The 27680-nt window shown below is 41.0% G+C and overlaps 1 protein-coding gene across 4 annotated transcripts in view; it reads left to right on the top strand.

Annotated features, from left to right (window-relative positions):
• The window catches only part of cep76 (centrosomal protein 76), a 60797-nt gene that overhangs the window by 11752 nt on the left and 21365 nt on the right, over positions 1-27680 (top strand). For 2 of the 4 annotated variants that reach the window (XM_043687722.2, XM_043687721.2), the window contains exons 2-7: positions 307-462; positions 2481-2553; positions 3276-3500; positions 7309-7494; positions 10666-10763; positions 23002-23130. In XM_043687722.2, coding sequence (XP_043543657.1) covers positions 307-462; positions 2481-2553; positions 3276-3500; positions 7309-7494; positions 10666-10763; positions 23002-23130 — 867 coding nt within the window. Of the gene's footprint in view, positions 1-306; positions 463-2475; positions 2554-3275; positions 3501-7308; positions 7495-10665; positions 10764-23001; positions 23131-27680 lie in introns of those variants that run through there. The other 2 variants (XM_043687724.2, XM_087986705.1) reach the window with 2 other exon arrangements.

Genomic DNA, 27680 nt, shown 5'->3' with positions numbered 1-27680 from the left:
TGGTTTTGAAAATCTAATTTTATTATTTTAGAATTGCTGATAGTTTTTGTAATGATGACCATGAAGCTAACTGTAAATGTTAGGGTTATTAACTGAATTTGGATCCTATCAACTGCAGTGGTGGATTTGAACTCTGTCGCCAATGTTAGCCTGGGTCTCTGAATTTACAATCCAGTGACTGGCAAGATCAAAACAGATCTTTTGGAAAATGCAAAGTGTATTTTGCCTGTTCCTTTTAAAGTTTAAACTTGTGAAGCAAATTTGCACCTGGATAACATTAATAACTTGCTGATCATTTGTGAACAGATGAACATCCATGAAACGATCAGAGAAATCTTAGGAGAATCAGTTCAGGAAGAACTAGGGGTTTCTTCACAAACTTTATCTGAGGCTGATCTCATAAAAGCATTACAACGACGAGGCATTGTGGATGATGTCATGAAGGAACTCAAATTTTTAACAGTAAGTTTTTCATTGCATTGAATAGGATATTACCTAAAATTTCTCTAAAATCAGAGCATCAAAAGCTCATTTATAAAGAGTTATTGCTTTTATATTTAATAATTACTGACGAGGTTGTTCTAAAGTAATATGAATCCCAGTAGCTCCATTAAAACAAATACACATTTCGGGTTAGAAAGCAGGCAGGTGCAAAGTTCCAACAAGGTTCCCCAAGTTCCCTTCTGTGCACAGGTTGCACTAGAGAAACTTGGAATGGTTACCGTACATAAGGAGTCCATTTGGGCCATCATGTTCATGCTGGCTGTGTGAAATAGCAACTCCAATCCAATAGCCCACTTTCTCCCAGTAGCCCAGAAAATTTGGTGTCTTCTGATATTTATCCAGTTTTGTTTTGAAAGCCACAATTGAATCTGTCTCCATCACACCCTGACAACACATTCCAAATTCAGGCCATTTGCTCCATAACGTTTGTTTTCATGTCACATTTTGTTCGTTTGCTGTTCATCTTAAATTGATGTCCTTTGGTTCTTATTCTTTCCACAAATGGGCATAGTTTGTCTACTCAGTTCAGATTCCTTGTGATTTTGGACCTTTTATCTGATTTTCTCACTTCTAAGGAGAAGAGCCCCAACTTCTTCAATTTACCAATGTCAGTAAAGCTTTTAGGTGGAACCATTCATATGACTCTTAACTGCATCTTCTATAATGCCTTCACAACCTTCCTAAAGTATGGTGTCCAGAGTTGGACAGAATATTCCAAACTAGGGTGAACTAATGTTTTATAAAAGTTCACTGTAGCCTTCTTACTTTTATACTCCATTCCTGTATTTATAAAGACCAACATTCTGTATGCCTTGTTAAGCGTTTTCTCCATATTGCTTGTTGTTGTCTTCAGTCAGTGTAAGTATGTTCTTAGGACCACCCCCCCCCCCTCAGAAGCTTGGATTATATTGCCACTTTCCGTTCTTATGAAATGTTACCACTCAATTTTCTGCATTAAAATTAATCTGCCATGTTTCTGTCTATTCCAACAATGTTTTGGATTGCTTACAAGTTTTGTCATCTGCAAATTTTGAAATTGTTGCCAAGTCTTTGTCATTAATGTAAATGAAGAAAAACCGTTTTCCTAGTATTGACTTCTGCAAAACCAATTCTTCAGATTGCAGAATCTCTGGTCCTCCATTCTGGGGGGGAAAAAAAAGCATTCAGTGTGCTCTTTCCTGTCACTCAGCCAAGTTTTTTTGTTATTCATTCTTGGGATGTGTGCATGGCTGGCTGGGCCAGCAATAATGTGTTCTTGAAAAAGTGGTGAGTGGCTTCCTTGAATCACTGCAATCCATTTCGTATAGGGAGTGCTACTAGACGAACAGTTCCAAAATTGTTCATGATGTCTGCATAGTTTCTTTTTCCAGAGCTTGTAACAAGTTATCACTCATGTGACCGCTTGCCTGGATCTAATGATGCTTAAAAATGCTGCTGGAAAAGTGCAGCAGGTCAGGCAGCATCAAAGGGCATAAGCCCTTCTTCAGGAAGGATCTAATGATGCCAATTACACTTATGATGTCCCTGTGCAGAGCATACATTTTAATGTCTTCAAATATTATACCTAAAATATAAAATGAAAATTATTTAGATAACCAGTAGTAACCATAAAGCCCTTTATTAGTTATTTGTAGTTGCTATTAAGCTTTTAATTCTACCTCTAATTCCAGATTGACGAATGGCGATTCAAATCCATAGCATTAGCCAGAGCATTAGTTTAGGAGTTTGGATTATGAATTCAGTGACATTACCACTACACCCTTGCCTCTCTATTACAGAGAAACCTTAAGTATTGGGGAAACTAAGGATAGTTGTACATGAGATATATCAGCAGCTTATTATTGCAAAGATTTATTGCAATTGAAATGTTATATTTCATTTTGGAAAACTGTGATTCTATATTTTCATGTGACCAGTGTTGTTTCCTACATTTTTAAAGAATGGATTAAGATGCTTTTCATTTCCGGGAAGTGCAGGTCAAAGAAGATACATCCAGTTCAAAACCAGCCGCACACTTTATTGACAAGGAGCCAGCTGAATTAAAGAAAAGTGAGTGTTATGGTGTTTTGCTCATTTCAGTCTACTAACACTTTATTTGCTTCTGTAAGTTCTACTTGTTTAAAATGTGTTTTGTTGGTATTTGTCTTGTTTTCTTGAATGAATTATTGTTCAGAAGATTTGCATATAATCCATCAGCAGCACTTGATGAAGATAAGTAGTGAGCGTACAGTGTTTCCTACTTATACAGTGTGGCACTTGGACCCTTGGGTAAAGATAAAGAAGATCTTGTAGTAACTGTCGGTTCTTAATTTGATTCATATTCTGGTTTCACTTTATTGGTCTCCACTGGGACGGCAAAGGAGCAAGTGATCTTTTAGAACCAAGCTGCTACTTTTCAGGTTAGGGAATCCGTGACCACCACCGGCCTCTGTGGACTAAATATTGAGGATAACATTTATTGGTTAAATGTAATTCCATCAAGAATCTGTGTTGAAGGCGCAGATTTTCCATCAGTTATTTAGCTGCTGATTACAATATTTTTCTTAATTGTTACTAACAATGAGGATTAAACCAATTGAGAATACTGCACATATGAAGGAACCTGGGATGGGCAAGTTGGTTGCTGCAGTTTCCTGCATTAAATTTGTGTCTACACTTGAGGAGTAATTCATTTGCTGTACAGAGTTAGGTTCAAAGGCTGTGAAAGATGCTATATAAATGGTAACTTTTAGTAAAGTATGGCCATTCATGTGTTCCCATTCACATTTCAGCAAGCATTGATCCCACCAGAAGAAACATATACCTTCAGGTTTTGGGCGGCAAAGCTTTTCTGGAGCATTTACAGGAACCACAGCCATTACCAGGGCAAACATGCTCTACGTTTACACTCTTCTTACATTTCCGAAATCAGCGCTTCCGCTCCAAGCCAGTACCTTGTGCCTGTGAGCCTGATCTGCAGGATGGGTTTCTGCTGGAAGTTCACAAAGACAGTTTAGGTGAGCAATGGTCAAAGTAATAAAATTTGTTTGTAAAGTCAACTCATTGAATCCATCTTAAAAGCGGTAACTGGCTTCAAGCAGTGCCTTAACTGACAAGTGAATGCTCCTATGGTACTGAACCATTCATACGTTGAACATGCTAGGCTCCATGCAGCGACTGTATAGAGTACAATGGTGTCAACTGAGATAATGTTAGAAGTCACATGACACCAGGTTATAGTCTAACACGCTTATTTGAAATCACCAGCTTTCGGAGCACTGCTCCTTCATCGGGTGAAGTGGAAGGAAGCGCACAGGCACAATATAGCCTGTGTGCTTCCTTCCACTTCACCTGATGAAGGAGCAATGCTCCAAAAGCTTGTGATTTCAAATAAACGTGTTGACCTATGACTTGTTGTCATATGACTTCTGACTTTATCCACCCCAGTCCAATACCAGCACCTCCACATCATGGCTACAATTGTTTGGGAAACAAATGGCTTCAGTTGCCTATGTTGGTTGAGAGGAAAATGTGAGTTATAGTCTTCAGTCACAACACTAGAGAACTGTAGCTACCGAGGAAACCTTAGTCATCACTCACTATGAAGAGGCCATATTTGGAGGGATAAAGAGAAATTCAATATCAAATATGTTTTTCCTACATTTACCAGAGATTATCTTGCTTCAGGATACTCTATTGTATTAGATTCTTAGTTCCAAGGAATAATAAGTGACTTTAGAAGCATTGACTAAAGGGACTTGGAAAGTTTGAGAGGTTACCCTCTGGTTTTAATCTGTTTGCTCAAATGTCTCCAACTATATTTGAGCCATAGAGCATATCATACTCTGGAGGATCTAGGAAAGGTTACAGGAAATAAAGGGATTCAGCTTTGTTGTAATATTTATGAATGATTTATAAAGTTTGTACCCCAGAGTTATGAGTCAACCTGAATGCAATGTTTAAAATATCTTTTTTGAAAGAAAGCAAATCATTGAGGGAAGGGGAATGAATTAGGGGTGCAGCAGCCAAAAGAAAGTTACATTGCTACTTCTGAGATTGTCTCAAAAAACAGATTTAAAATGGGAAATCCACAAGAACCCATATCATACTATCCACTAACTTTCAACTTTCAATTAGAATAAATACAACATTTTTAACTTGAAATTAGGTCCAGTGACCAAATCTGGGATTTTTCTTGAGATTTCTCAAACTCCACTACCATAACTTTGGATATCCCAATAAGGGAACACTTGGTGGTTGCGATCAAAATATGATCGAGTTCAGACTGCAGTTTGAAAGAGAGAAGGCAAAATTGGATGTAATGGTGTTCCAGTTAAATAAAGGTAATTACAGGGGCAGGAGAGAGGAACTGACGAAAATCAACTGGAAACAGAGCCTAGTGGGGAAGACAGTAGAGCAACAATGGCAGGAGTTTCTGGGTGTAATTGAGGACACAGTAGAGACGTTCATCCCCCCAAAAAAAGAGAGCATATCGGGGGGGAGGGGAAGAGGGGAATGTAGACAGCCATGGCTGACAAAGGAAATTGGGAAATGTATCATTAGAAAAAGAGAGCCTATAAAGTGGCCAAGAACACTGGGAAATCAGAAGATTGGGAAGACTGCAAAAACAAACAGAGGATAACCGAGAGAGAAAAAGGGAAGTAGAGGATCAAATATGAAGGTAAGCTAGCCAGTAATATTAGAAATAATAATAGTAAATGTTTCTTTCAATTCATAAGAAACAAACAAAAGTAGAAAATCGGACGCTCCAAATTGATGCAGGAAGGCTAGTGATGGGAGATAAGGAAATAGCTGTTGAACTTAATAAATACTTTGTGTCAGTCTTCACAGTGGAAGATATGAGTAATATCCCAAAAGTTAAGGAGAGTAAAGGGACAGAGTTGAGTATGGTAGCCATTACAAAAGAGAAAGTGCTAGAAAAGCTGAAAGGTCTAAAAGTTGATCAAATCTCCTGGCCCCAATGGGCCACATCCTAGAGTTCTGAGGGAGGTGGCTTAGGAAGTAGCAGAGGTGTTGGTTGTAATCTTTCAAAAATCACTGGAGTCAGGGAAAGTCCCAGATAATTGGAAAATTACTGTTGTAACCCCCTTGTTCAAGAAAGGATCAAGACAAAAGATGGAAAATTATAGGCGGATTAGCTTAACCTCAGTTATAGGTAAAATTCTAGAATCCAACATGAAGGACGAGATTTCTAAATTCTTGCAAGTGCAGTGTCGGATTAGAACAAGTCAGCATGGATTTAGTAAAGGGAGGTCGTGCCTGAATTCTTTGAAGAGGCAAACCCAGTGTATTTTATCTACCTCGACTTCCAAAAGGCCTTTAGTAAGGTGCCTCACGGGAGGCTGCTGAGTAAGGTGAGGGTCCATGGTGTTCGAGGTGAGCTATTGGCATGGATTGAGGATTGGCTGTCTGACAGAAGGCAAAGAGTTGGGATAAAAGGTTCTTTTTCAGAATGGCAGCTAATGACAAGTGGTGTCCTGCAGAGTTCAGTACTGGAGCTTGCAACTGTTCACTCATTTTTCTTATTTATTAATGATCTGGATAAAGGGCCTGGGGACATTTTGGCCAAGTTTGGCAATGATACAAAGTCAGGCAGGTAGGTAAGTAGTTCTGAGGAGGTGGGGAGGCTGCAGAAAAATTTAGACAGTTTAGGAGAGTCGTCCAAGAAATGGCTGATGAAATTCAATGTGAGCAAATGCAAGGTCTTGCACTTTGGAAAAAAGATACAGGGACAGACTATTTTCTAAATGGTGAGAAAATTCCTAAAGCCAAAGTACAAAGGGATTTAGGAGTGCTAGTCCAGGATTCTCTTGAGGTTGACTTGCAGGTTGACTTGCAGGTTAAGAAAGCAAAGATAGTGTTATCATTTATCTCTAGGGTTGGAATATAAAAGCAGCGATGTGTTACTGAGACTTTATAAAGCTCTGGTTAGGTCCCATTTAGAAATACTGTGTCCAGTCTTGGGCCCCATGCCTCAGGAAGGGCATACTGGCACTGGAGCATGTCCAGCAGAGATTCACACGGATGACCCCTGGAATGGTAGGCCTAACATACGACGAACGGCTGAGGATCCTGGGATTGTATTCATTAGAGTTTAGCAGGTTGAGGGGAGATCTAATAGAAACTTACAAGATAATGCATGGCTTAGAAAGGATGGATGCTGGGAATTTATTTCCCAGGTAGGGATACCAGGACCATGGGCACAGCCTTAGAATTAGATGGGGGTCAATTTAAAATGAAAATGAGGCATTTCTTCAGCCAGAGAGAGGTGGGCCTGTGGAATTCATTGACATGGAGCGCAGTGGAGGCCGGGACGTTAAATGTCTTCAAGGCAGAGATTGATTAAATTCTTAATCTCACAAGGAATTAAGGGATCTGGGGAGAGTTCGAGTAAGTGGTGTTGAAATGCCCATCAATCGTGGATTGAATGGTGGAGTGGACTCGATGTGCCGAATGGCCTTACTTCTACTCCTATGTCTTATGGTCTTATAACGGGCATTTCTACAGTGAACCTGTAGATGGCCTGAAGATAATCACAGGATTAATCAAAAACAGAAGGGAACATTGTTGAGATATATCACCATCTCCTGTTCGAGGACAATTAACATTGGGTTGATTTGCCAGCGACGTTCAGATCCCATGCAAGAATTAAAACTAACTGTAGACTTCTTTATCTACATAGACACAAAATGTAGTATTATCCAATCCGAACACCGAGCTGCTTACTGGATAACTATGCTAATGAAAAATTGGCCTGTAGGCCATGTGATGTGATGCTAATTTTTTTTAATTGGTTATGTATAGGTGATGGCAGTAAGATGGCTGATGCAACAACTTTATTATCAATCTGTGATCCTGTGCACATGGTTCTTATAAAAACAGATACATCTGGAGAAACAACTTTAATGGCTTCACACTACTTGGAATGGCGGTCTTTGCTGAGCTCACCAGATGGAAAAATGAACATGTCTTTAGAGCTATTGGGTGTGGGTAAGAATTCCATTGCATTATCTCAATCTAACATTTCAATTTCGAGATTAGTTTCATATTCACTCATGGGGCATGAAATTGCCTGCTGAGTCAGCATTTATTGCCTGTCCCTAGTTGCCCCTGCGAAGGTGGAGGTGAACTGTCACCTTGAACCACTGTAAACCTGTTCTTTAAGTACGCCCATAATGCCATTAGGGAGGGAATTCCAGAATTTTGATCCAGCCACAATGGACTTGTCTTGTAGCTGTTGGTCAGTTTTGAGGAGTTGGGAGGTGAGTTACTCATTGCAGTATTCCTACCTCTGACCTGCTCTTATAGCCACTGTATTATGTGGTATTAAAGTTCTGAAGTTGATAATTCCAAATTGAGTTGTGAGGCTTAATTTGCTTGCTTGAGGGGTCTTATTTTGATTGCTACAGGCAATAAAGTTTAAATTGTTGTTTCAGTACTTGATTTTGAGAATTTTCTTAAGTTGCCGAATTAAAAGTAACATCAGGTGATTTAGCCACAACAGTGGCAAGTGCACTCTAGTTTCTGGTCAATGTTAGCCCATGGGAAGTTGACTGTGGGGTATTCAATGATCATAATGTTATTGAATTTGGTGGTGGTTAGATTGATGGTCATCGCCTAGCATTTGTGTGGCGCGAATGTTATTTGCTACTTTTCAGTCCAATGCTTTGCCTTCATCTATCTTATTAGAGTCAGATGTACAGCTCAGAAACAGATGTTTGGTCCAACTTGTCCATGCTGACCAGATTTCCTAGTACCTTTTGCCAGCATTTGGCCCATATCTCTCTAATCCTTTCCTGTTCATACACCCATGCTGATGCCTTTAAAATGTTGTAATTGTACCAGCCTCCATCACTTCCTCTGGCAGCTCATTCCATATATACACACACCACCCTCCGTGTGAAAAAGTTGCCCCTTAGGTCCCTTTGGTATCTTTCCCCTCTCACCTTTTAAACCTTTGCCCTCCAGTTTTGTCTATTCACCCTTCCTTTGCCCCTCATGGTTTTATAAACCCCAGAAGGTCACCCCTTAACCTCCAACGATCCGGGGAAGATAGCCCCAGCCTATTCAGCCTCTCTCTATAGCTCAAACTCTCCAACCCTGGCAACATTCTTGTAAATCTTTCATTCAGGAAATTATAATTATCAAGAAAACATAGGGGACTGATTTTCATACAAACAGAACAAGCATTCTTGGTACACTTGCACATTATATATTTTTCAGGTCTAAACAAGAAGGCCATAAAATCAGTTTTACACTCCTACTGCAAAGTTCTCCAAACCTCCATGGTAACAACCACCATTTACGTTAGAATTTAGTCTCCTAGCTCAATCTTACTCTAAAACTAGTAGTGTTGAAAGAAGCATTGACCTTCTGGTTTGGTTAAAAATGGTGAGTAGCAAATAAATTATAACTCAGTTAAGTTAGTCAGCCATAAAATTTACTTGCATATTAAATGAGTTATAACTTATCCTGCTATTCGCTACTCACCATTTTTAACCAAGCCACAAGGTTATACTCATTATTCATCATCAATTCAAAAGTATCTGAAAAGAAGAACAATTTTCAGTGAATGGCTGTGATGAGGCAATTTTGTTATGTGCAAAACAGTAACATATTGAGTTTTTGTTCTGCTGTATGATTGTACTGTAGTAGAGACGAGACAAAAATGAGATCCATGTGAAGAACATTTAATCCATTAGGACAAGTAACATCGCTGAACCAAATATTTTTTTCTGGAGTTACTGTAAAATATATTCACCCAGTATTACCACCGCAAAAAAAATTCTAGTAAATTTTGTCAGGCATGATTTCTCCTTCATTAAACCATGCTTGATCATACGTATTTCTAAATGCTCTACCATTTATATCCTTCATGGTAACATTTTCCCAATAAGAGATGTTAGGTTAATTGGACTGTTTTTGTCACTTTCAGTTTTTTTAAAGTTTTTTAATTTGGCAGTTTTCCAATCCTCTAGGACTTTTGCAGAACCAAAGGATTCCTGGGGGATTACTACCAGTGAATCCATTATTTCTGTAGATATGTCCATAAATATCCTAGGATGCATTATCAGGTCCATCTGATTACTCTGCCTTTAGTTCTGTTAGTTTCACCATCACTTTTTTTTGTTCTTCACCCCCCCCCCCCCCCCACCCCCCTCCTCTCTTTCCCCCGCCCCTTGATACATTAATAATGTTTTCTACTGTGAAGACTGGTGCAAAATATTTATTCACTGCCTCTGCCATTTCCTAGTTTTGGCATTATTATTTTGCCATCCTCATTCTCTAAGGAGGCTGCATTCACTTTAACTTCTGTCACCTTTTTTTATACATTTTAAAGAAGCATTTGCTGTCTGTCTTGATACTATTTGTAAGTTTAGTCTCAAAGTTTATCTTCTCCCTTTCTTTTGGTAATCTTCTGTTGGTTTTTAAAACTCTGAACAAAAACTACCACTAATCTTTGCAACACTTTTTTTCCTTTTCAATTTGATGCTATGCTTAACTTACCTAACTAGCCACAGTTTGCATATCCCTTCCTAGAATTCTCCTTTTTTATTTTTGCTGGGATATCGTGTTGCTGTTTGCCATGAGCCATTTTCTTCAACGTTTGCCATTGTTCCTCAGCCACTTTTTCTGTTAAACTTCTTGACCTGCCAATCCCAGCCAGTTGTGCCCTCATTCCTCATAATTTTGCATGATAATCTGTGTTTATAAATTTGCAATTTTAGTAACTATATTCTGGGTATTCCCTTTTTTATTTTCCCTTCCTCCCAACTCCACCTATTACCATTAAAATAGAGTTTAAGAAGTTATCTACCTCTCCCAGCATTTTTGAGCACACTGGTATTCCTTTCTAATATTCTTACACTGCTCTCCCCAGCAGCATAACCAAACAACTGTACAAAGAGCTCAGTTCTGGCTTTGTATAGATGCTAGATGTCTGTAATCAATTAAGCTGCTGTAACAAAAATCCACAAATTAGGGTAAATATGTCTTTTAATGATTTAATAATTAGCATGACTCAAAAGTTAAAAGCTGTTGTATTTACACACACTAGCTAACGTGCTATGTGTTTCTAGCAATTTCATTTTTTTTATTGTAATATTTTTTAGAATTCACTTGACACTGAACATTTGCTCAAACAAATTCTTCTACTTTCAGGCACAGAGTCTAAAGTTCCTGTTGGAATTTTGAATATAAAACTTGAAATATATCCCCGGCTGGTGCAACCATTAAATCAAGAAATAGTAAATACTCAGGTATAGTATGTCAAGTTTATTGTCATGGAGGCAGTTTTTCTTTTTGTACTGACAGACAGAGATCAGTGAATTATGATTATTATGAGAGAAAACCGTTTCCAATACCATTCATGTTGAATTAAACTAATGTCCATTTCTGTACATTCCTACTAACTATATTTCATAGAGGCATATAGCACAGAAAATAGACCCTTCAGTCCAACTCATCCATGCTGACTAAGTTGGTCCCACTTGAAAGCATTTGGCCCATATCCCTCTAAACCTTTCCTATCCATGTGCCTATCCAAATGTCTCTTCAATGTTGTAACTGTACCTACATCTACCACTTCCTCTAGTTGTCCATTCCACATAGGAACCACTGTGTGGGAAAAGTTGCCCCCAAATTTAAAGGGGCCTCTCACTATTAAAAAATGCCCCCTAAAGATAAGACCTTTGCTGTTTATTTATGCACCTCAGATTTTATAAACTTCTATAACCTTAACTTCTGAGGCTCCAGCTATCTGTAAGAATAACAGGGTGGTTATGGTAGAGGATTTTAACTTTCCAAACATCAACTGGGACTGCCATAGTGTTAAAGGTTTAGATGGAGAGGAATTTCTTAAGTGTGTATAAGACAATTTTCTGATTCAGTATATGGATATACCTACTAGAGAAGGTGCAAAACCTGACTCTTGGGAAATAAGGCAGGGCAGGTGACTGAGATGTCAGTGGGGGAGCACTTTGGGGCTAGTGACCATAATTCTATTAGTTTTAAAATAGTGATGGAAAAGGATAGACCAGATCTAAAAGTTGAAGTTCTAAATTGGAGAAAGGGCAATTTTGACGGTATTAGGCAAGAACTTTCAAAAGCTGATTGGAGGCAGATGTTCACAGGTAAAGGGACGACTGGAAAATGGGACGCCTTCAGAAATGAGATAACAAGAATCCAGAGAAAGTATATTCCTGTCAGGGTGAAAGGGAAGGCTGGTAACTATAGGGAATGCTGGATGACTAAACAAATTGAGTGTTTGGTTAAGAAAAAGAAGGAAGCATATGTCAGGTACAGACAGGATAGATCGAGTGAATCCTTAGAGTATAAAGAAAGTAGGAGTATACTTAAGAGGGAATCAGGAGGGCAAAACGGGGACATGAGATAGCTTCGGCAAATAGAATTAAGGAGAATCCAAAGGGGTTTTACAAATATATTAAGGACAAAAGGGTAACTGGAGAGAGAATAGGGCCCCTCAAAGATCAGCAAGGCAGCCTTTGTGTGAAGCCACAGAAAATGGGGGAGATACTAAATGAATATTTTGCATCAGTATTTACTGTGGAAAAGGATATGGAAGATATAGACTGTAGGGAAATAGATGGTGACACCTTGCAAAATGTCCAGAAACCAGAGGAGGAAGTGCTGGATGTCTTGAAACGGTTAAAGGTGGATAAATCCCCAGGACCTGATTAGGTGTACCCGAGAACTCTGTCGGAAACTAGAGAAGTGATTGCTGGGCCTCTTGCTGAGATATTTGTATCATCGATAATCGCAGGTGAGGTGCCGGAAGACTGGAGGTTGGCAAACGTGGTGCCACTGTTTAAGAAGGGCGGTAAGGACCAGCCAGGAAACTATAGACCGGTGAGCCTGACCTCACTGGTGGGCAAGCTGTTGGAGGGAACCTGAGGGACAGGATGTACATGTATTTGGAAAGGCAAGGACTGATTAGGGATAGTCAACATGGCTTTGTGTGTGGGAAATCATGTCTCACAAACTTGATTGAGTTTTTTGAAGAAGTGATAAAGAAGATTGATGAGGGCAGAGCAGTAGATGTGATCTATATGGACTTCAGTAAGGCGTTTGACAAGGTTCCCCATGGGAGACTGATTAGCAAGGTTAGATCTCATAGAATACAGGGAGAACTAGCCTTTGGATACAGAACTGGCTCAAAGGTAGAAGACACGGGGTGGTGATGGATGGTTGTTTTTCAGACTGAAGGCCTATGACCAGTGGAGTGCCACAAGGATCGGTGCTGGGTCCTCTACTTTTTGTCATTTACATAAATGATTTGGATGCAAGCCTAAGAGGTACAGTTAGTAAGTTTGCAGATGACACCAAAATTGGAGGTGTAATGGACTGCGAAGAGGGTTACTTCAGATTACAACAGTATCTTGACCAGATGGGCCAATGGGCTGAGAAATGGCAGATGGTTTAATTCAGGTAAATGCGAGGTGCTGCATTTTGGGAAAGCAAATCTTAGCAGGACTTATACACCTAATGGTAAGGTCCCAGGGAGTGTTGCTGAACAAAGAGACCTTGGAGTGCAGGTTCATAGCTCCTTGAAAATGGAGTCGCAGGTAGATAGGATAGTGAAGAAGGTGTTTGGTATGCTTTCCTTGATTGGTTAGAGTACTGAGTACAGGAGTTGGGCGGTCATGTTGCGGCTGTACAGGACATTGGTTAGGCCACTGTTGGAATATTGCGTGCAATTCTGGTCTCCTTCCTATCAGAAAGATGTTGTGAAACTTAAGGGTTCAGAAAAGATTTACAAGGATGTTGCCAGGGTTGGAGGATCTGAGCTATAGGGAGAGACTGAACAGGCTGGGGCTGTTTTCCTTGGAGCATCAGAGGCTGAGGGGTGACCTTATAGATGTTTACAAAATTATGAGGGGCATGGATAGGATAAATAGGCAAAGTCTTTTCCCTGGGGTTGAGGAGTCCAGAACTACAGGGCATAGGTTTAGGGTGAGAGGGGAAAGATATAAAAGAGACCGAAGGGGCAACTTTTTCACGCAGAGGGTGGTACGTGTATGGAATGAGCTGCCAGAGGATGTGGTGGAGGCTGGTACAATTGCAACATTTAAGAGACATTTGGATGGGTATATGAATAGGAAGGGTTTGGAGGGATATGGGCCGGGTGCTGGCAGGTGAGACTAGATTGGGTTGGGATATCTGGTCTGCATGAACGGGTTGGACTGAAGTCTGTTTCCATGTTGTACATCTCTGACTCTATTCAGCGTCTCCCTAAAACTCAGATCCTCCAGTCCCAACAGCATCCTGGTAAATCTTTTCTGAATCCTCTCCAATTTAATAATATCCTTCCCAGAGCAGGGTGACCAAAAGTGGCTTCACCAGCATCCTGTACAACCTGAATCTCCCCATTCCTGTAATCAATTGTCTGAGTGATTAGATTAGATTAGATTAGATTAGATTAGATTAGATTAGATTAGATTACTTAGTGTGGAAACAGGCCCTTCGGCCCAACAAGTCCACACCGACCCGCCGAAGCGCAACCCACCCATACCCCTACATTTACTCCTTTAACCTAACACTACGGGCAATTTAGCATGGCCAATTCACCTGACCCGCACATTTTTGGATTGTGGGAGGAAACCGGAGCACCCGGAGGAAACCCACGCAGACACGGGGAGAACGTGCAAACTCCACACAGTCAGTCGCCTGAGTCAGGAATTGAACCCGGGTCTCTGGCGCTGTGAGGCAGCAGTGCTAACCACTGTGCCACCGTGCCGCCCACGAGTAATGAAGAGAAACGTGTTAAATGCCTTTTGTCTACCTGTGGTGCAACTTTCAAAGAACTATGTACTTGAACCACCAGGTCTCTGTTCGACACCTTGACTTCTGCCCTTACCATTAACTATATAAATCCTGCCCTTGTTCATTTTACCAAAATGCAATACCGGCATTTATCTAAATTAAAGTCCATCTGCAACTCTTCAGCCCATTGGCCCAATTGAGCAAGATCCTTTTGTAATCTTAGATAACCTTCTTCACCAATTTTGGTGTCATTTGTAAATTTACTAACCATGCTTCATTAAATTCTCATCCAAATTATTTATATAAATGACAAACCACAGTGGACCCAGCACTGATCCTTGCAGAACATTGCTGGTCACAGGCCTCCACCACCACCCTCTGTCTCCTGTCGTGAAGCCAATTTTGTATCCAATTGGCAAGCTTTCCCTGAATCTCATGTGATTTTTTTTTAAATGAGCAGTTAGGAAGTTGTTGGTATTGTGCTAAACCGTTCATTGTTTTGGACAAATCGCTTTGTTGAAGGATGATGAGACCTCTATACAAGACTCGTACACCCAGCCAGAGACATTAGTTCTCTTTTGATATACTTCTAGTTCTACCTGAGTACAAGCGTCACTTGACCCAACTGAAAATGCTGTTCTTGGTTCTACTTAACTTGGTCAAACAGATGTTTCCACTTTCCAAGGTTAAAAATCGCACAAGGCCAGGTTATAGTCCAGCAGGTTTATTTGGAAGCACTAGCTTTCGGAGTGCTACTCCTTCAGGTGGTTGTGGTGCACCCGATATATAGCGAACTATCTGATGAAGGAGCAGCCCTCTTAAAGCTAGTGCTTCCAAATAAACCTGTTGGACTATAACCTGGTATTGTAATTTTTAACTTTGTACACCCCAGTCCAACACTGGGGTCTCCAAATCCTTCCACTTTCCAGTTATTTAAAAATTCATATAGCTGCAATAGGTTTTTATTTCGCTCAACGTCACTCCCATAATAGCTGATAAATATACTCATTCTGAATAAGGTGTAATATAAAATGGCTTCTCAACCTTGTCAGGTACTTACCATAACTCCTGGTTATGCTTATCTTTAAGTTCAAACTGTGAATTCAGTTTTCTTTCTGACTTTATCCGTGTCTTTTAATGTGGTCAGTTCATTTCTCCAATGATGTATAATCACACAGATCCGTAGTGAACCCTGGAAGTCATTGTTCTCTAGGATATAGTAAGCAACTTTTAATTACCAAATATACTACGTGACTAAGGCATGACAATGAATCAGTTGTCACATATACTTGATATTGCAATCTGGGGAATGTTACCTTGTATGTTCTCCCACTTTTCCTGAAGGTGGAGTCAGTAGCTTTCTCATGAACTCAGCTGATAGTAAACCACTAATTGGTTTGTATTTCATGTGATTGAATAGACTGCAATTTTCTAGTGAATTACCTCTATTTCTTGTCATTCCTCACATCAAACAGCAAAACAGGCCACCCCATTTCAATTATAGTCTGAACTCAATGTTCATGGCCCCCTAGATTCATAGCTTCACTTGGAATATCTCAGGCTCCTCGCAGATTAAAAACCAAGACTGTGGTTCTTGCTGTCTCAGAATTGCATAGACTTCTTTCTCCATTGAGTGAGAGAGAGAGGGAGGCTGACTTCACCCATTTCTCAATTCTAACATTAGTACTATTTGCTGAACTAGTTAAAGTGCTAATTTTGACTGATCCCCTTCCTATAGTAAACCTGGAAACATAGACTCATAAAATGCCTACAGTGCAGAAAGAGGCCTTCTGGCCCATTGAACCTGCACCAACGCTCTGAAGAACATCCCACCCAGACCCACTTAGCCCCCCCCCCTCCCAAATCCCCATAATCTTGCATGTCTAATCCACCCACCTGCAGATCCCTGGACACATGAGGGGGCAATTTAGCATGACTAATCCATCTAACTTGGACTGTGGGAATATAAACAGAGCAGTGGCAGAAACTAACACAGACACAGAAAGAAAGTGCAAACTCCACATAGACTTTTTTTAAAAAATTGATTTGCAGGACTTGGGTGTCGCTGGCTGGCCAGCATTGATCGCCAATCTCTATTGAGAAGATGGTGGTGAGCTGCTTTCTTGAATCGCTGCAGTCCACTTGCTGTGGGTTGGCCCACAATGGCAGCAGCGAAGGAATTCCAGGATTTTGTCCCAACAATTGTGAAGGAATGGCGGTATATTTCCAAGTCAGGGTGGTGAGTGGCTTGGAGGGGAACTTGCAGGGTTGTGTTCCCAAGTACATGCTGCCCTTGTCCTTCTAGATGGAAGTGGTCTTGGGTTTGGAAGATGCTGTCGAAGGATCTTTGGTGAATTTGTGCACTGCATCTTGTAGAAAGTACACATTGCTGCTACTGAGTGCTGGTGATGGAGGGTAGATGTGGTGCCAGTCAAGTGGGTTCCTTTGTCCTGGATGGTGTCAAGCTTCTTGAGTGTTGTTGGAGCTGCATCCATTCAGGCAAGTGGGGAGTATTCCATCACACCTCTGTCTTGTGCCTTGTAGATAGTGGATAGACTTTAGGGTGTGAGGAGGTGAGTTACTTGCCACTATATCCCTAGTCTCTGACCTGCTCCTGTCGAGTTTCTGGTCGATGGTAACCCCAAGGATTTTGACAGTGGGGGATTCAGTGATGGTAATACCGTTGAATGTTAAGGGGCGTGGTTAGAGTGTCTCTTACTGGTGATGGTCATTATGTGGTACAATTGTTACTTGCCACTTGTCTGCCCAAGCCTGGATATTGTCCAGATCTTATTGCATTTGAGAACGGACTGCTTCAGTATCTGAGGAGTTGCGAATGGTGCTGATCACTGTGTAGTCATTGGTGAACATCCTCACTTATGACCTTATGACAGAGGGAAGGTCAGTGATGAAGCAGCTGAAGATTGTTGGGCCTAGGACACTACTCTGTAGGACTCCTGTGGGATTCCTGCAGAGATGACTGACCCTCTACAACTACGACCATTTTCTTTTGTGCCAGGTTTGACTCTAACCAGCGGAGTATTTACCCCCTGATACCCATTGCTTCCAGTTTTGTCAGGGCTCCTTGATGCCATACGTGATCAACTGCAGCCTTGATGTTAAGAGCTGTCACTCTCATCTCACCTCTGGAATTCAGCTCTTTTGTACATGTTTGAACCAAGGCTGTAATGAGATCAGGAGCTGAGTGACCCTGGCAAAACCTAAACTGGGTGTCACCAAGCAGGGTTGTTGTAGAGCAGGGTCGAGAGTGTGGTGCTTGAGAGCAGGTGTTGCTTGATAGCTGTGCTGATGATGCCTTCCTTCACTTTACTGATGATAGAGAGCGGACTGATTGGGAGGTAATTGGCCAGATTGGATTTGTCCTGCTTTTTGTGTACAGGACATACTTGAGCAGTTTTCCACATTGTCAGGTAGATACCAGGATTGTCACTGTACTGGAAGAACTTGGCTAGAGGAGCTGCAAGTTCCAGAGCATATGTCTTCAGTACCTTGCTGCAATATTATAAGGACCGATTGCCTTTGCAGTATCCAGTGCCTCCAGCCATTCCTTGATATCACGTGGAGTGAATCGAATTGGCTGGAGAGTGGTATCTGGGATGCTGCGGACGACTGGAGGAGCCAGAGATGGATCATCCACTTGCCACTTCTGACTGAACATTGTTGCGAGTGCATCAGCCTTATCTTTTGCACTGATGTGCTGGGCTCCTCCATCATTGAGGATGGGGGTATTTGTGGAGCCGCCTCCTCCAGTGAGTTGTTTAATTGTCCATCACCATTCACAACTGGATGTGGAAGGACTGCAGAGCTTCGATCTGGTCCGTTGGTTGTGGGATTGCTTAGCTCTGTCTATCACTTACTGTTTATGCCATTTGGTACACAAGTAGTCCTGTTTGGTAGCTTCACCAGGTTGACACTTCATTTTTAGGTATGCCTGATGCTGCTCCTGTCAACCAAGATTGGAATCTAACCTGGGTCCCTAGCGCTGTGAGGCAGAAGTGCTAACCACTGCTATCCATAATCTGATCCTCCTTCCTGACTTCCCACCATGGCTACAGTGCATTTCAAGGGACAGGAACATACAGGACAAAGCTATCACCTCCCAGTTTTCCTCTTGACCACACTCCATTTTGACTTGGGTATCTGTTGCCATTCTTTCATGATGGTTGCATCAGAATCCTAGAATTTCTGACTTAATGCCTTCCTTTTCGAAAATTAGAGGCATCAGTATTTTCTATGCTGTAAATATCCAGTCCTCTTTCCTGATTCTCCACTTTGGCCACAGTGCATTCCATCTACCTATCTATTCAAACGCATTAATGAAGCTGGTCAGTTTTTAACAACAGTTAGATGGTTTCATGACTGCCATTACTAATACTTTTAGCTAATACATTTAACTAATACTTTTGAATATGGTTTTATTTTGTTGAATGGGTCTCTCTGGATCTTTTACCAAGTCCTGGATTACTACACAAATTTGAATTGAATTGAATTTATTGTCACGTGTGCTGAGGCACAGTGAAAAGCTTTGTCTTTTGAGCAATGCAGGCAGATCGAGTTAAGTAGCATAGATCAGTAAATAATAGGTAAACAGTGGCAAACAAAAACACAGGTAGGGGCGACTATTAAGAGTTTGAGTCCATTCAGTATTCTAACAACAGTACGGTAGAAACTGTTTTGAAACTGGCTGGTGCATGTGTTCAGGCTTCTGTACCTTTTCCCCAATGATTGAGGTTGTAGAAAAACTTTGCCATTTGAGAATGCTGGCAGCCTCTCCTTGACAGTGCATCCACATGAGACCAAGAAGGCTTGTTGTGGATGACCACTCCCAGGAGCTTGACACTCTCCACTCATTCCACCTCTGTGCTGCTAATGTGTAGGAGGGCATGAGTAACATCCTGCCAAAAGTCAATAACTAGTTCCTTGGTTTTGCTGGTACTGAGGGCACCATTTTTCCAGGTCTTCCACCTCCCGTCTGTAGTCTGTTTCTTCACCATCTGAGATTTGACCGACTATGGTGGTGTCATCAGCGAACTTGTAAATGGCATTAGTCTGGTATTTAGTGACGCAGTCATGGGTATGCAGTGAGTTACCGTAGAGGCTGAGTACGCACCCCTGGGGGGCTCCAGTGTTGAGTGTTAGTGAGGATGAAATATTGTCCCCAATCTCCACTGATTGTAGCCTGTGGATCAGGAAACTGAGGATCCAGTTGCACAGAGTGGGCCTTAGTCTGACATCACTAAGTTTAGTAATCTGTCTCAAGGGGATAATAGTGTTGAAGGCTGAACTGTAATCAATGAGTAGAATTCTTGAGTAGCTGTTCTTGGTGTCAAGATGTTCTAGGGAGGAGTGAAGGGCAAGTGATATTGCATCTGACGTGGATCTGTTGGTTCGATAGGCAAATTGGAGTGGGTCACGAGTAGTGGGGAGGCTGGAGTTGATTAATGCCATGACCAGCTTTTCAAAGCACTTCATGACCACCGAAGTTAGGGCCACTGGGCAGTAGTCATTGAAACATGCTGCTTGAGCCTTTTAGGCACAGGGATGATGTTGGCTCTCTTGGAACAGGCAGGGACAGGGGCCTGCTGCAGGGAGAGGTTGAAGATGTCCAAGAAGATCTCTGCCAGTTGATCTGCGCGTGCCCTGAGTGCACGGCCTGGTACTCCATCTGGTCCCGTCGCTTTCCTTGGGTTCATACTAAGTAAAACTGATCTGACCTCTGATGCAGTGACTGTTGGGATAGCTTTGTCAGGACTTGTCAGAATACACCAGACTGAGGAAAAATTGTGAGAAAATTAGTGGTAGTTAATAAAGAGATGCTTCAGATATAAACTAGGTACATTCCAACTAGGGTGAAAGTTAGGGTAATCAAACATAGTCCCTTGGATGAAGAAGGATCTACACGCTTGAACAGTTATGCCGATGTAGGTGGGGGATGTACATGGGGGACCCTATGGAATCCCCATCATAGCACACTGAAGGAATTACACAGGAAATCATGTTTTCTGCTGTAGAAATTGACTGTTTGGAACCCTCTGACAGTCTCCATTTTTATTCAGATACATCATTGGATTCCAGTGAAATTACATAACATAATTGCTTAGGACAAGTTACACTATTAAACACTTAGTCTAATTTCTGAGTAACCATTCATTAGATCCTATATTTACCTTCTATGTCCTCAACTGCACCTCCCCAGATTCCGAGTACCATCCTGACCCCACACCCTGACCCGAACGCAAGCCCCCTAGTCTCAACACCTACCCACGCTGGCCCTGAGTATTCCCAATCACTGCGTCACTTGCCTTGTCACCTAGCACCCTATCCACTCGGACTTTTACTCATTCGGCACCTTAGCCTCTACCTGTTTGGCACCCTACCCATACTCATCTGGTTTCCTACCTCTGAAACCCACCCCTTTCCTAGCTGCCATCTTACTTACCTAGCACCCGACGTATCTTGCACTCTATTTGGTCTATCACTACTACCTATTTGGCATCATGAGGAGGAATCTGAGAAAATATCAATAGAAATTGAAATAGCAGCGAAAATGATTTTGATGAGTTTTGAGAGGAATAAGCTACTGGAGTGCTGGTGATGCTTAGATTTGTTGGTCCAGATAGCTTGCATCCTGGCTTGAGATAATCTTAAGCTTCTATAGATTTGTTGGAGGTCCCAAAGTACTGGAAAGTGGCAAACATGACTGTTTTTTTCAAAATAAAAAGTACAAGGTGAGTCATACGAATTACGGATCAGTTAGTCTAACATCAACTGTAGGAAAAGTTTTGGAAAAGAATCAACAGACATTCAAAGAGGCTCAAGTTAATTTAGGAGAGCCAGTTTGGATTTGTAAAAGGCAGATCGTGCTTGACCTTCCCCCTGGTTATTTGATAATGTAGGTATGAAGATGTGTTAGATATTGCTTGGATGGATTTAAAGTGCTTGACAAAGTATGAAATAAGCCTCCATTAATTAATTAACAATATTCATGAAATAGAAGGAGCTCTGAATCTTCAATTGGATTAAAAAGAAAATTAAGTTAATGATAAAAAGCAGCAAGTCATGGTAGCTGGATGTTTTTTCCAAGGTGGAGGATAGTCAGTGATATTCCCCACAGGTTGCTGCTAGGAACACCGCTTTCTTACTGTATATAAATGATTTGCATTTTGAAATATAGTGTAAAATTTCAATATTGGCCAATTTTAACAAATTTGCGGAGTAGTGAACAGTGAGAATGAAATGAATTACCCGTGACTGGATGTAGGCAAGTCAGCAGAATGGGCAGATGGACATGTGAAGTGATTGTAATTTGAAAGGATGGATGAAGAGGGACAGTATAGATTTAATGGCACAATTCCAAAGTGTGGAGGAAAAGGAGGACCTGGGAATACATGTGCATTGATCTTTCAAGATGCAAAGACATATGAAGGAGCAATCAGCAAAGTAGCTGAGACCTTGGGCTTGATATAGAGGTAATGAGTAAAGCCATAGGGGAAGTTATGCTAAACCTACATAAAGCTCTGGTTAGGTATCGACCAACATTTCCTCTGAACTACATAATCCATGCATAGCGATTAACATCTGCATGTTGTTTGTGGCATTGACTTCCAATTCCAGAAGTCGTTGCAAGAACCTTTTGAGGCCTGGGCAGATAGTGAAGAAAAGTAGAGGGAATGCTGGTGTCAACTAGAGTATTGTCTCTTCTGGTTGCCACACTTTAGGACAAATCTCAAGATCCTTTAGAGGGTACAGAAAAGAACTTCCAGGAATAGATAGAATTAAATTACAGGATTCGATTGGAAAGAGTGGACTTGTTCTCCTTTGAGAAAAAGCGATTGAGTGAAGATTTGATTTGAAGTTTGTCATAATCTTGTGTACTTCTACCAAGTAGTCAAGGTAAACTGCTTGACATCAAAACACAGATTTAAGGTTTTGGTTAAGTGTAGTCATGACCGTGGTGGGCGGCACGGTGGCACAGTGGTTAGCACTGCTGCCTCACAGCGCCAGAGACCCGGGTTCAATTCCCGCCTCAGGCGACTGACTGTGTGGAGTTTGCACGTTCTCCCCGTGTCTGCGTGGGTTTCCTCCCACATCACAAAGATGTGCAGGGTCAGGTGAATTGGCCATACTAAATTGCCCGTAGTGCTAGGTAAGGGGTAAATGTAGGGGTATGGGTGGGTTTCGCTTCGGCGGGTCGGTGTGGACTTGTTGGGCCGAAAGGCCTGTTTCCACACTGTAATCTAATCTAAAAAAAAAACCTGTAACTCCCAGCCCTTGAAACTAAAACAATCATTTAAAGGAATAAAATTCTTGGGTTACAGAGACCAAACAAAGGACTGGATCTGATTGGATTACTTTGCAGGGAGTTGACATGTATTTGATAGATATAATGGTCCCTTGTAAATTATGATTTTTTTAAGAGAACACAAGAGGATTAACAGTTCTGTGAAGAAACATTTCCTCCTCTTGAAGTCTTACTCCAGCATTGCCTTCAGAAAAAGGAAAACATTCTGTAAGAAATATCCCTTTCTGTAAGATCTTGCCATACAGTCAGGTTTAGTATCTGCCAAATAGAAACAGACTTTGGTGACACCCACCCCTTTTTCATATTCTAGCATGGTACCTGTGCTTTGTAAGAACTTTCATCATTTTGTCCAAAATACATTTTTAAAAATTAATTTCACTTTAAATTTGCAGCTAGCATTAGAGCGTAAAAAGACTGCAGAAAAGGAACGCTTATTCCTTGTATATGCCAAGCAATGGTGGAGAGAGTACCTTCAGATCAGACCTTCACACAACACCAGACTTGTGAAAATCTTTGCACAGGTTTGTATCTAATTTGTGTGGTGCGTATGTAAATTGATATTGCAGATGGTGCTTTAAAGTAGTCAACAACTTTACTCTCACCGTCTAACACCCTTGGTCCCCTGCAGAGACTTAGTGTGAGGGGAATGTCGAATACTATTTGTATGGTCTTTTGATCTCCATGCCCTTGATCTCTCTGCTAATAAATTCCGCCTTCTGTGTATGTCCCTCTCACTTCACCTGACGATGGGACTACGCTCCAACAGCTGTGATTTCAAATAAACCTGTTGAACTATAACCTGCTGTCATGTGATTTCTGACTTTGTCCACCTCAATTCAACATCGGCATCTCCATGACCACTTTGGGAAAGGAAAAACATTGAAGGGGGAGAAAAAATTCTCTGGTTCTTGTATGTCTTGTATTTACATATAGAAATTCTTGTCATCTTTCTTATTTTTCTAGTTTGCTCACTTTTTCATTTTTTTTTCCCCCTTTCTGTTCATTAATCTTTTAATTATTCTTTACCTTTTCTTTCTATTCTGGCCAGTCATCTGATCTGCCTCTCATTGTTGCAAATTATATTGATTTACCTTGAGTTTGATGCTTTCCTAAACTATTTTAATTAGCTAAAAATGGTGGGTCCTCCCCTTAGAATTTTTCTTCATCCCTGTCAATGCTTCTCTATTGCACCATCTTCTAACCTAGTATCCCAGTTCATTTCATGCCCACGTAATTACCCAGATTTCAGTTTAAAAAGTTAGTCTTAGACCCACTCATCTCTATAAAACTGGATGTAAAAGTCAATCAGATCATGATTGCTGATGTCTTGAAGTACCTTTTCTCTGAGGTTCTTAATAAATCCCATCACATTACCACGTTTAATATAACCTGTTCTCTGGCTGGTTCCAGAAAGTGTTACTTTAAGAAGTACCTTATGAACTCTTTATCCAGGTTACAATTGCCACTCTAATTTTTCCATTTTATATAGAGATTGCCATCCACCATGATCATTGTCCCTATATCATGAGTAGCCAATATTTTTTCTTGTGTATTTTATTCTACATTGTGGTTACTATTAAGGAGCCTGTCGATCACTCCCACTAGTGACTTCTTTCCCTAACAATTCCCCATTTCCATCGAAAACCAATTCTACATCACTGTCTCCTGAACCAAGGTCATCTCTAACTGTAGCATTAATGCCACCTTTGATTAACAATATTGCCTTTCCAACTTTGTCTAGCTGCCTGTTTTGATTGAAGTCCTATGCCCCTCAATATCCTGGATCCACTGCCTGTCATCTTGCAGTCAGGTTGCTGTATTGGCTATCAGATAACATATACTGAATGCTAAATCATAGGGCAAAAGAAGAGTGGAAATAATCATCCTGTGAAATTCAAGTATCTACAGAGATGGTGAATGCATAGAATCTTCAGAAATCCTGATATTCTGGAAAAGTTCCAGAGGATTGGAAAACAATAATTTAACACCATTGTTTAAAAGAAACAAAAAAGGTAACTATAGACCAGTTAGCTTAATGTCTGTTGTAGAGTCATAGAGATGTACAGCACTGAAACAGACCCTTCAGTCCAACTCGTCCATGCCAACCAGATATCCTAACCTAATCTAGTCCCATTTGCCAGCATCTAGCCCATATCCCTCCAAAACCTTCCTATCCATTTGCCTTTTAAATGTGCAATTGTGCCAGCCTCCACCACTTCCTCTGGTAGCTCATTCCTTACAAGCACCACCCTCTGCATGAAAAAGTTGCCCCTTAGGTGACTTTTATATCTTTCCCCTCTCACCCTAAACCTATACCTCTAGTTCTGGACTCCCCCCATCTCAACAAAAACTACTTTGTCTATTTATCGTATCCATGCCCATCATGATTTTATAAACCTCTGTAAGGTTACCCTTCAGCCTCCCAGTGCTCCAGGGAAAACAGCCCCAGCCTATTCAGCCTCTCCCGATAGCTCAAATCCTCCAACCCTGGCAACATCCTTGTAAATCTTTTCTCAAACCTTTCAAGTTTCACAACATCCTTCCAATAGGAAGGAGGCCAGAATTGAACGCAATATTCCAACAGTGGCCTGACCAATGTCCTATACAGCTGCAACATGACCTTCAATTCCTATACTCCATATTCTGACCAATAAAGGAAAGCATACCAAATGTCTCCTTTACTATGTTATCTACCCGTGACTCTACTTTCAAGGAATTATGAATCTGCACCCCAAGGTCTCTTTGTTCAGCAACACTCCCTGGGATCTTACCATTAAGTGCATAAGTCCTGTTATGACTTGCTTTTATCTAAATTAAACTCCATCTGCCACTTCTCAGCCCATTGGCCCATCTGATCCAGATTCCATTGGATCTAAGGTAACTGCCTTCGCTGTCCACTACATCTCCAATTTTGGTGTCATCTGCAAAGTTACTAACTGTACCTTCTATGATCACATCCAAATAATTTATATAAATGACAAAAAGTAGTGGACCAGCACTGATCCTTGTGGCATTCCACTGGCTTCCTGTCTGAAAAGCAACCCTCCACCACCACGCTCTGTCTTCTACCTTCAAGCCAATTCTGTATCCAAATGGATAGTTCTTCCTGTATTCCATGAGATCTAACTTTGCTAACCAGTCTCCCATGGGAAACCTTATCGAATGCCTTACTGAAGTCCATGTAGATCACATCCACTGCTCTGCCCTCGTCAATCCTCTGTTATTTTTTCAAAAAACCTCCAAGTTTGTAAGACATGATTTTCCATGCACAAAGCCATGCTGACTATCCCTAATCAGTTGATAAAAGCAAATTACTGCGGATGCTGGAATCTGAAACCAAAAGAGAAAATGCTGGAAAATCTCAGCAGGTCTGGCAGCATCTGTAAGGAGAGAAAAGAGCTGACGTTCCAAGTCTTTTTAGCTTTGACAAAGGGTCAGTTAGACTCTAAACGTCAGCTCTTTTCACTCCTTACAGATGCTGCCAGATGTGCTGAGATTTTCCAGCATTTTCTCTTTTGGATCCCTAATCAGTCCTTGCCTTTCCAAATACATGTAAATCCTGTTGCTCAGGATTCCCTCCAACAATTTGCCCACCATCAATGTCAGGCCCACCAGTCTGTAGATCCCTAGCCAACCTCCTGGCACGTCACCTGTGACTATCGATAATGTAAATATCTCAGCAAGGAGCCCAGCAATCGCTTTCCTAGCTTCCGACACAGTTCTCAGGTACACCTGATCAGGTCCTGGGAATTTGTACAATTTAATGCATTTCAAGGCATCCAGCACCACCACCTCTGTAATATGGACATTTTTCAAGATGTCACCGTCTATTTCCCCACATTCTATATCTTCTATGGTGTTCTCCACAGCAAACACTGATGCAAAATATTTGTTTAGTATCTTCCCCCATTTCCTGCGGCTCCATACATAGGTTGCCTTGCTGATCTTGAGGGGCCCTATTCTCTCCCTAATTACTCTTTTTTTTTTTTTCTTTTAATATATTTGTAAAAACCCTCCTTAACCCTACTTGCCAAAGCTATCTCTTATCCTCTTTTTGCCATCCTGATTTCCCTCTTAAGTATACTCCTACTGCCTTTATACTCTTCTAAGAATTCTCTTGATCTCTCCTGCCTATACTTGACATATATGCTTCCTTCTTTTTCTTAGCCAAAACCTCAATTTCTCTCATCATCCAACATTCCCTACACCTACCAGCCTTTCCTTTCACCCTATCAGTAATATACTGTCTCTGGACTCTCGTTATCTCATTTCTGAAGGCTTCCCATTTTCTAGCTGTCCTTTTACCTGCGAACATCTGCCCCCAATCAGCTTTTGAAAGTTCTTGCCTAATACTGTCAAAATTGGCCTTCCTCCAATTTAGAACTATAACTTTTAGATCCGGTCTATCCTATTCCATCACTATTTTAAATCTAATAGAATTATGGTCGCTGGCCCCAAAGTACTCCCCCACTGATCCCTCAGTCACCTGCCCTGCCTTATTTCCCAAGAGCAGGTCGGGTTTTGCACCTTCTCTAGTAGGTACATTCACATACTGAAGCAGAACATTTTCTTGTCCACACTTAATAAATTCCACTCCATCTAAACCCTTAACGCTATAGCAGTCCCAGTCTATGTTTGGAAAGTTAAAATCCCCTACCATAACTACCCTATTGTTCTTACACCTGTGATAATCTTAGTTTATTAGAAAGAATGGGGTAACAAAGCATTTAGAAATGTATAATATGTATAAACAGAAGAGGTAACAAGCAGGGTGAATAAAGGAGAAGCAGTCAATCTAATATATTCGGATGTTCAGAAGGTATTTGATAATGTGCCACAATAAGAGTCAATGTAGTATATGTAGTATATAATAGGAGACACATTGGTGTTTTCAGAATGGCAACCCATAACTGGTGGAGTGCTATAAGGATCAGTTTTGGGGCCACAAGTATTTACGATAAATGATTTTGGTAAGCAAAGTGGCTGTGTTATCCCCAAGTTTATGGATCACAGATAAATAGATGGGAAGGCAAGTACTGAGAATGACACACACAATCTGCAAAGGGATATA

Source organism: Chiloscyllium plagiosum, unplaced genomic scaffold (genome assembly GCF_037043375.1).
Source record: "Chiloscyllium plagiosum isolate Xiang-an unplaced genomic scaffold, Cpla_swu_hap1 HiC_scaffold_4, whole genome shotgun sequence".
Taxonomy (NCBI): domain Eukaryota; kingdom Metazoa; phylum Chordata; class Chondrichthyes; order Orectolobiformes; family Hemiscylliidae; genus Chiloscyllium; species Chiloscyllium plagiosum.
The sequence above is the reverse complement of the archived record's forward strand: the minus strand, read 5'-3'. Positions and strand labels throughout refer to the sequence as shown.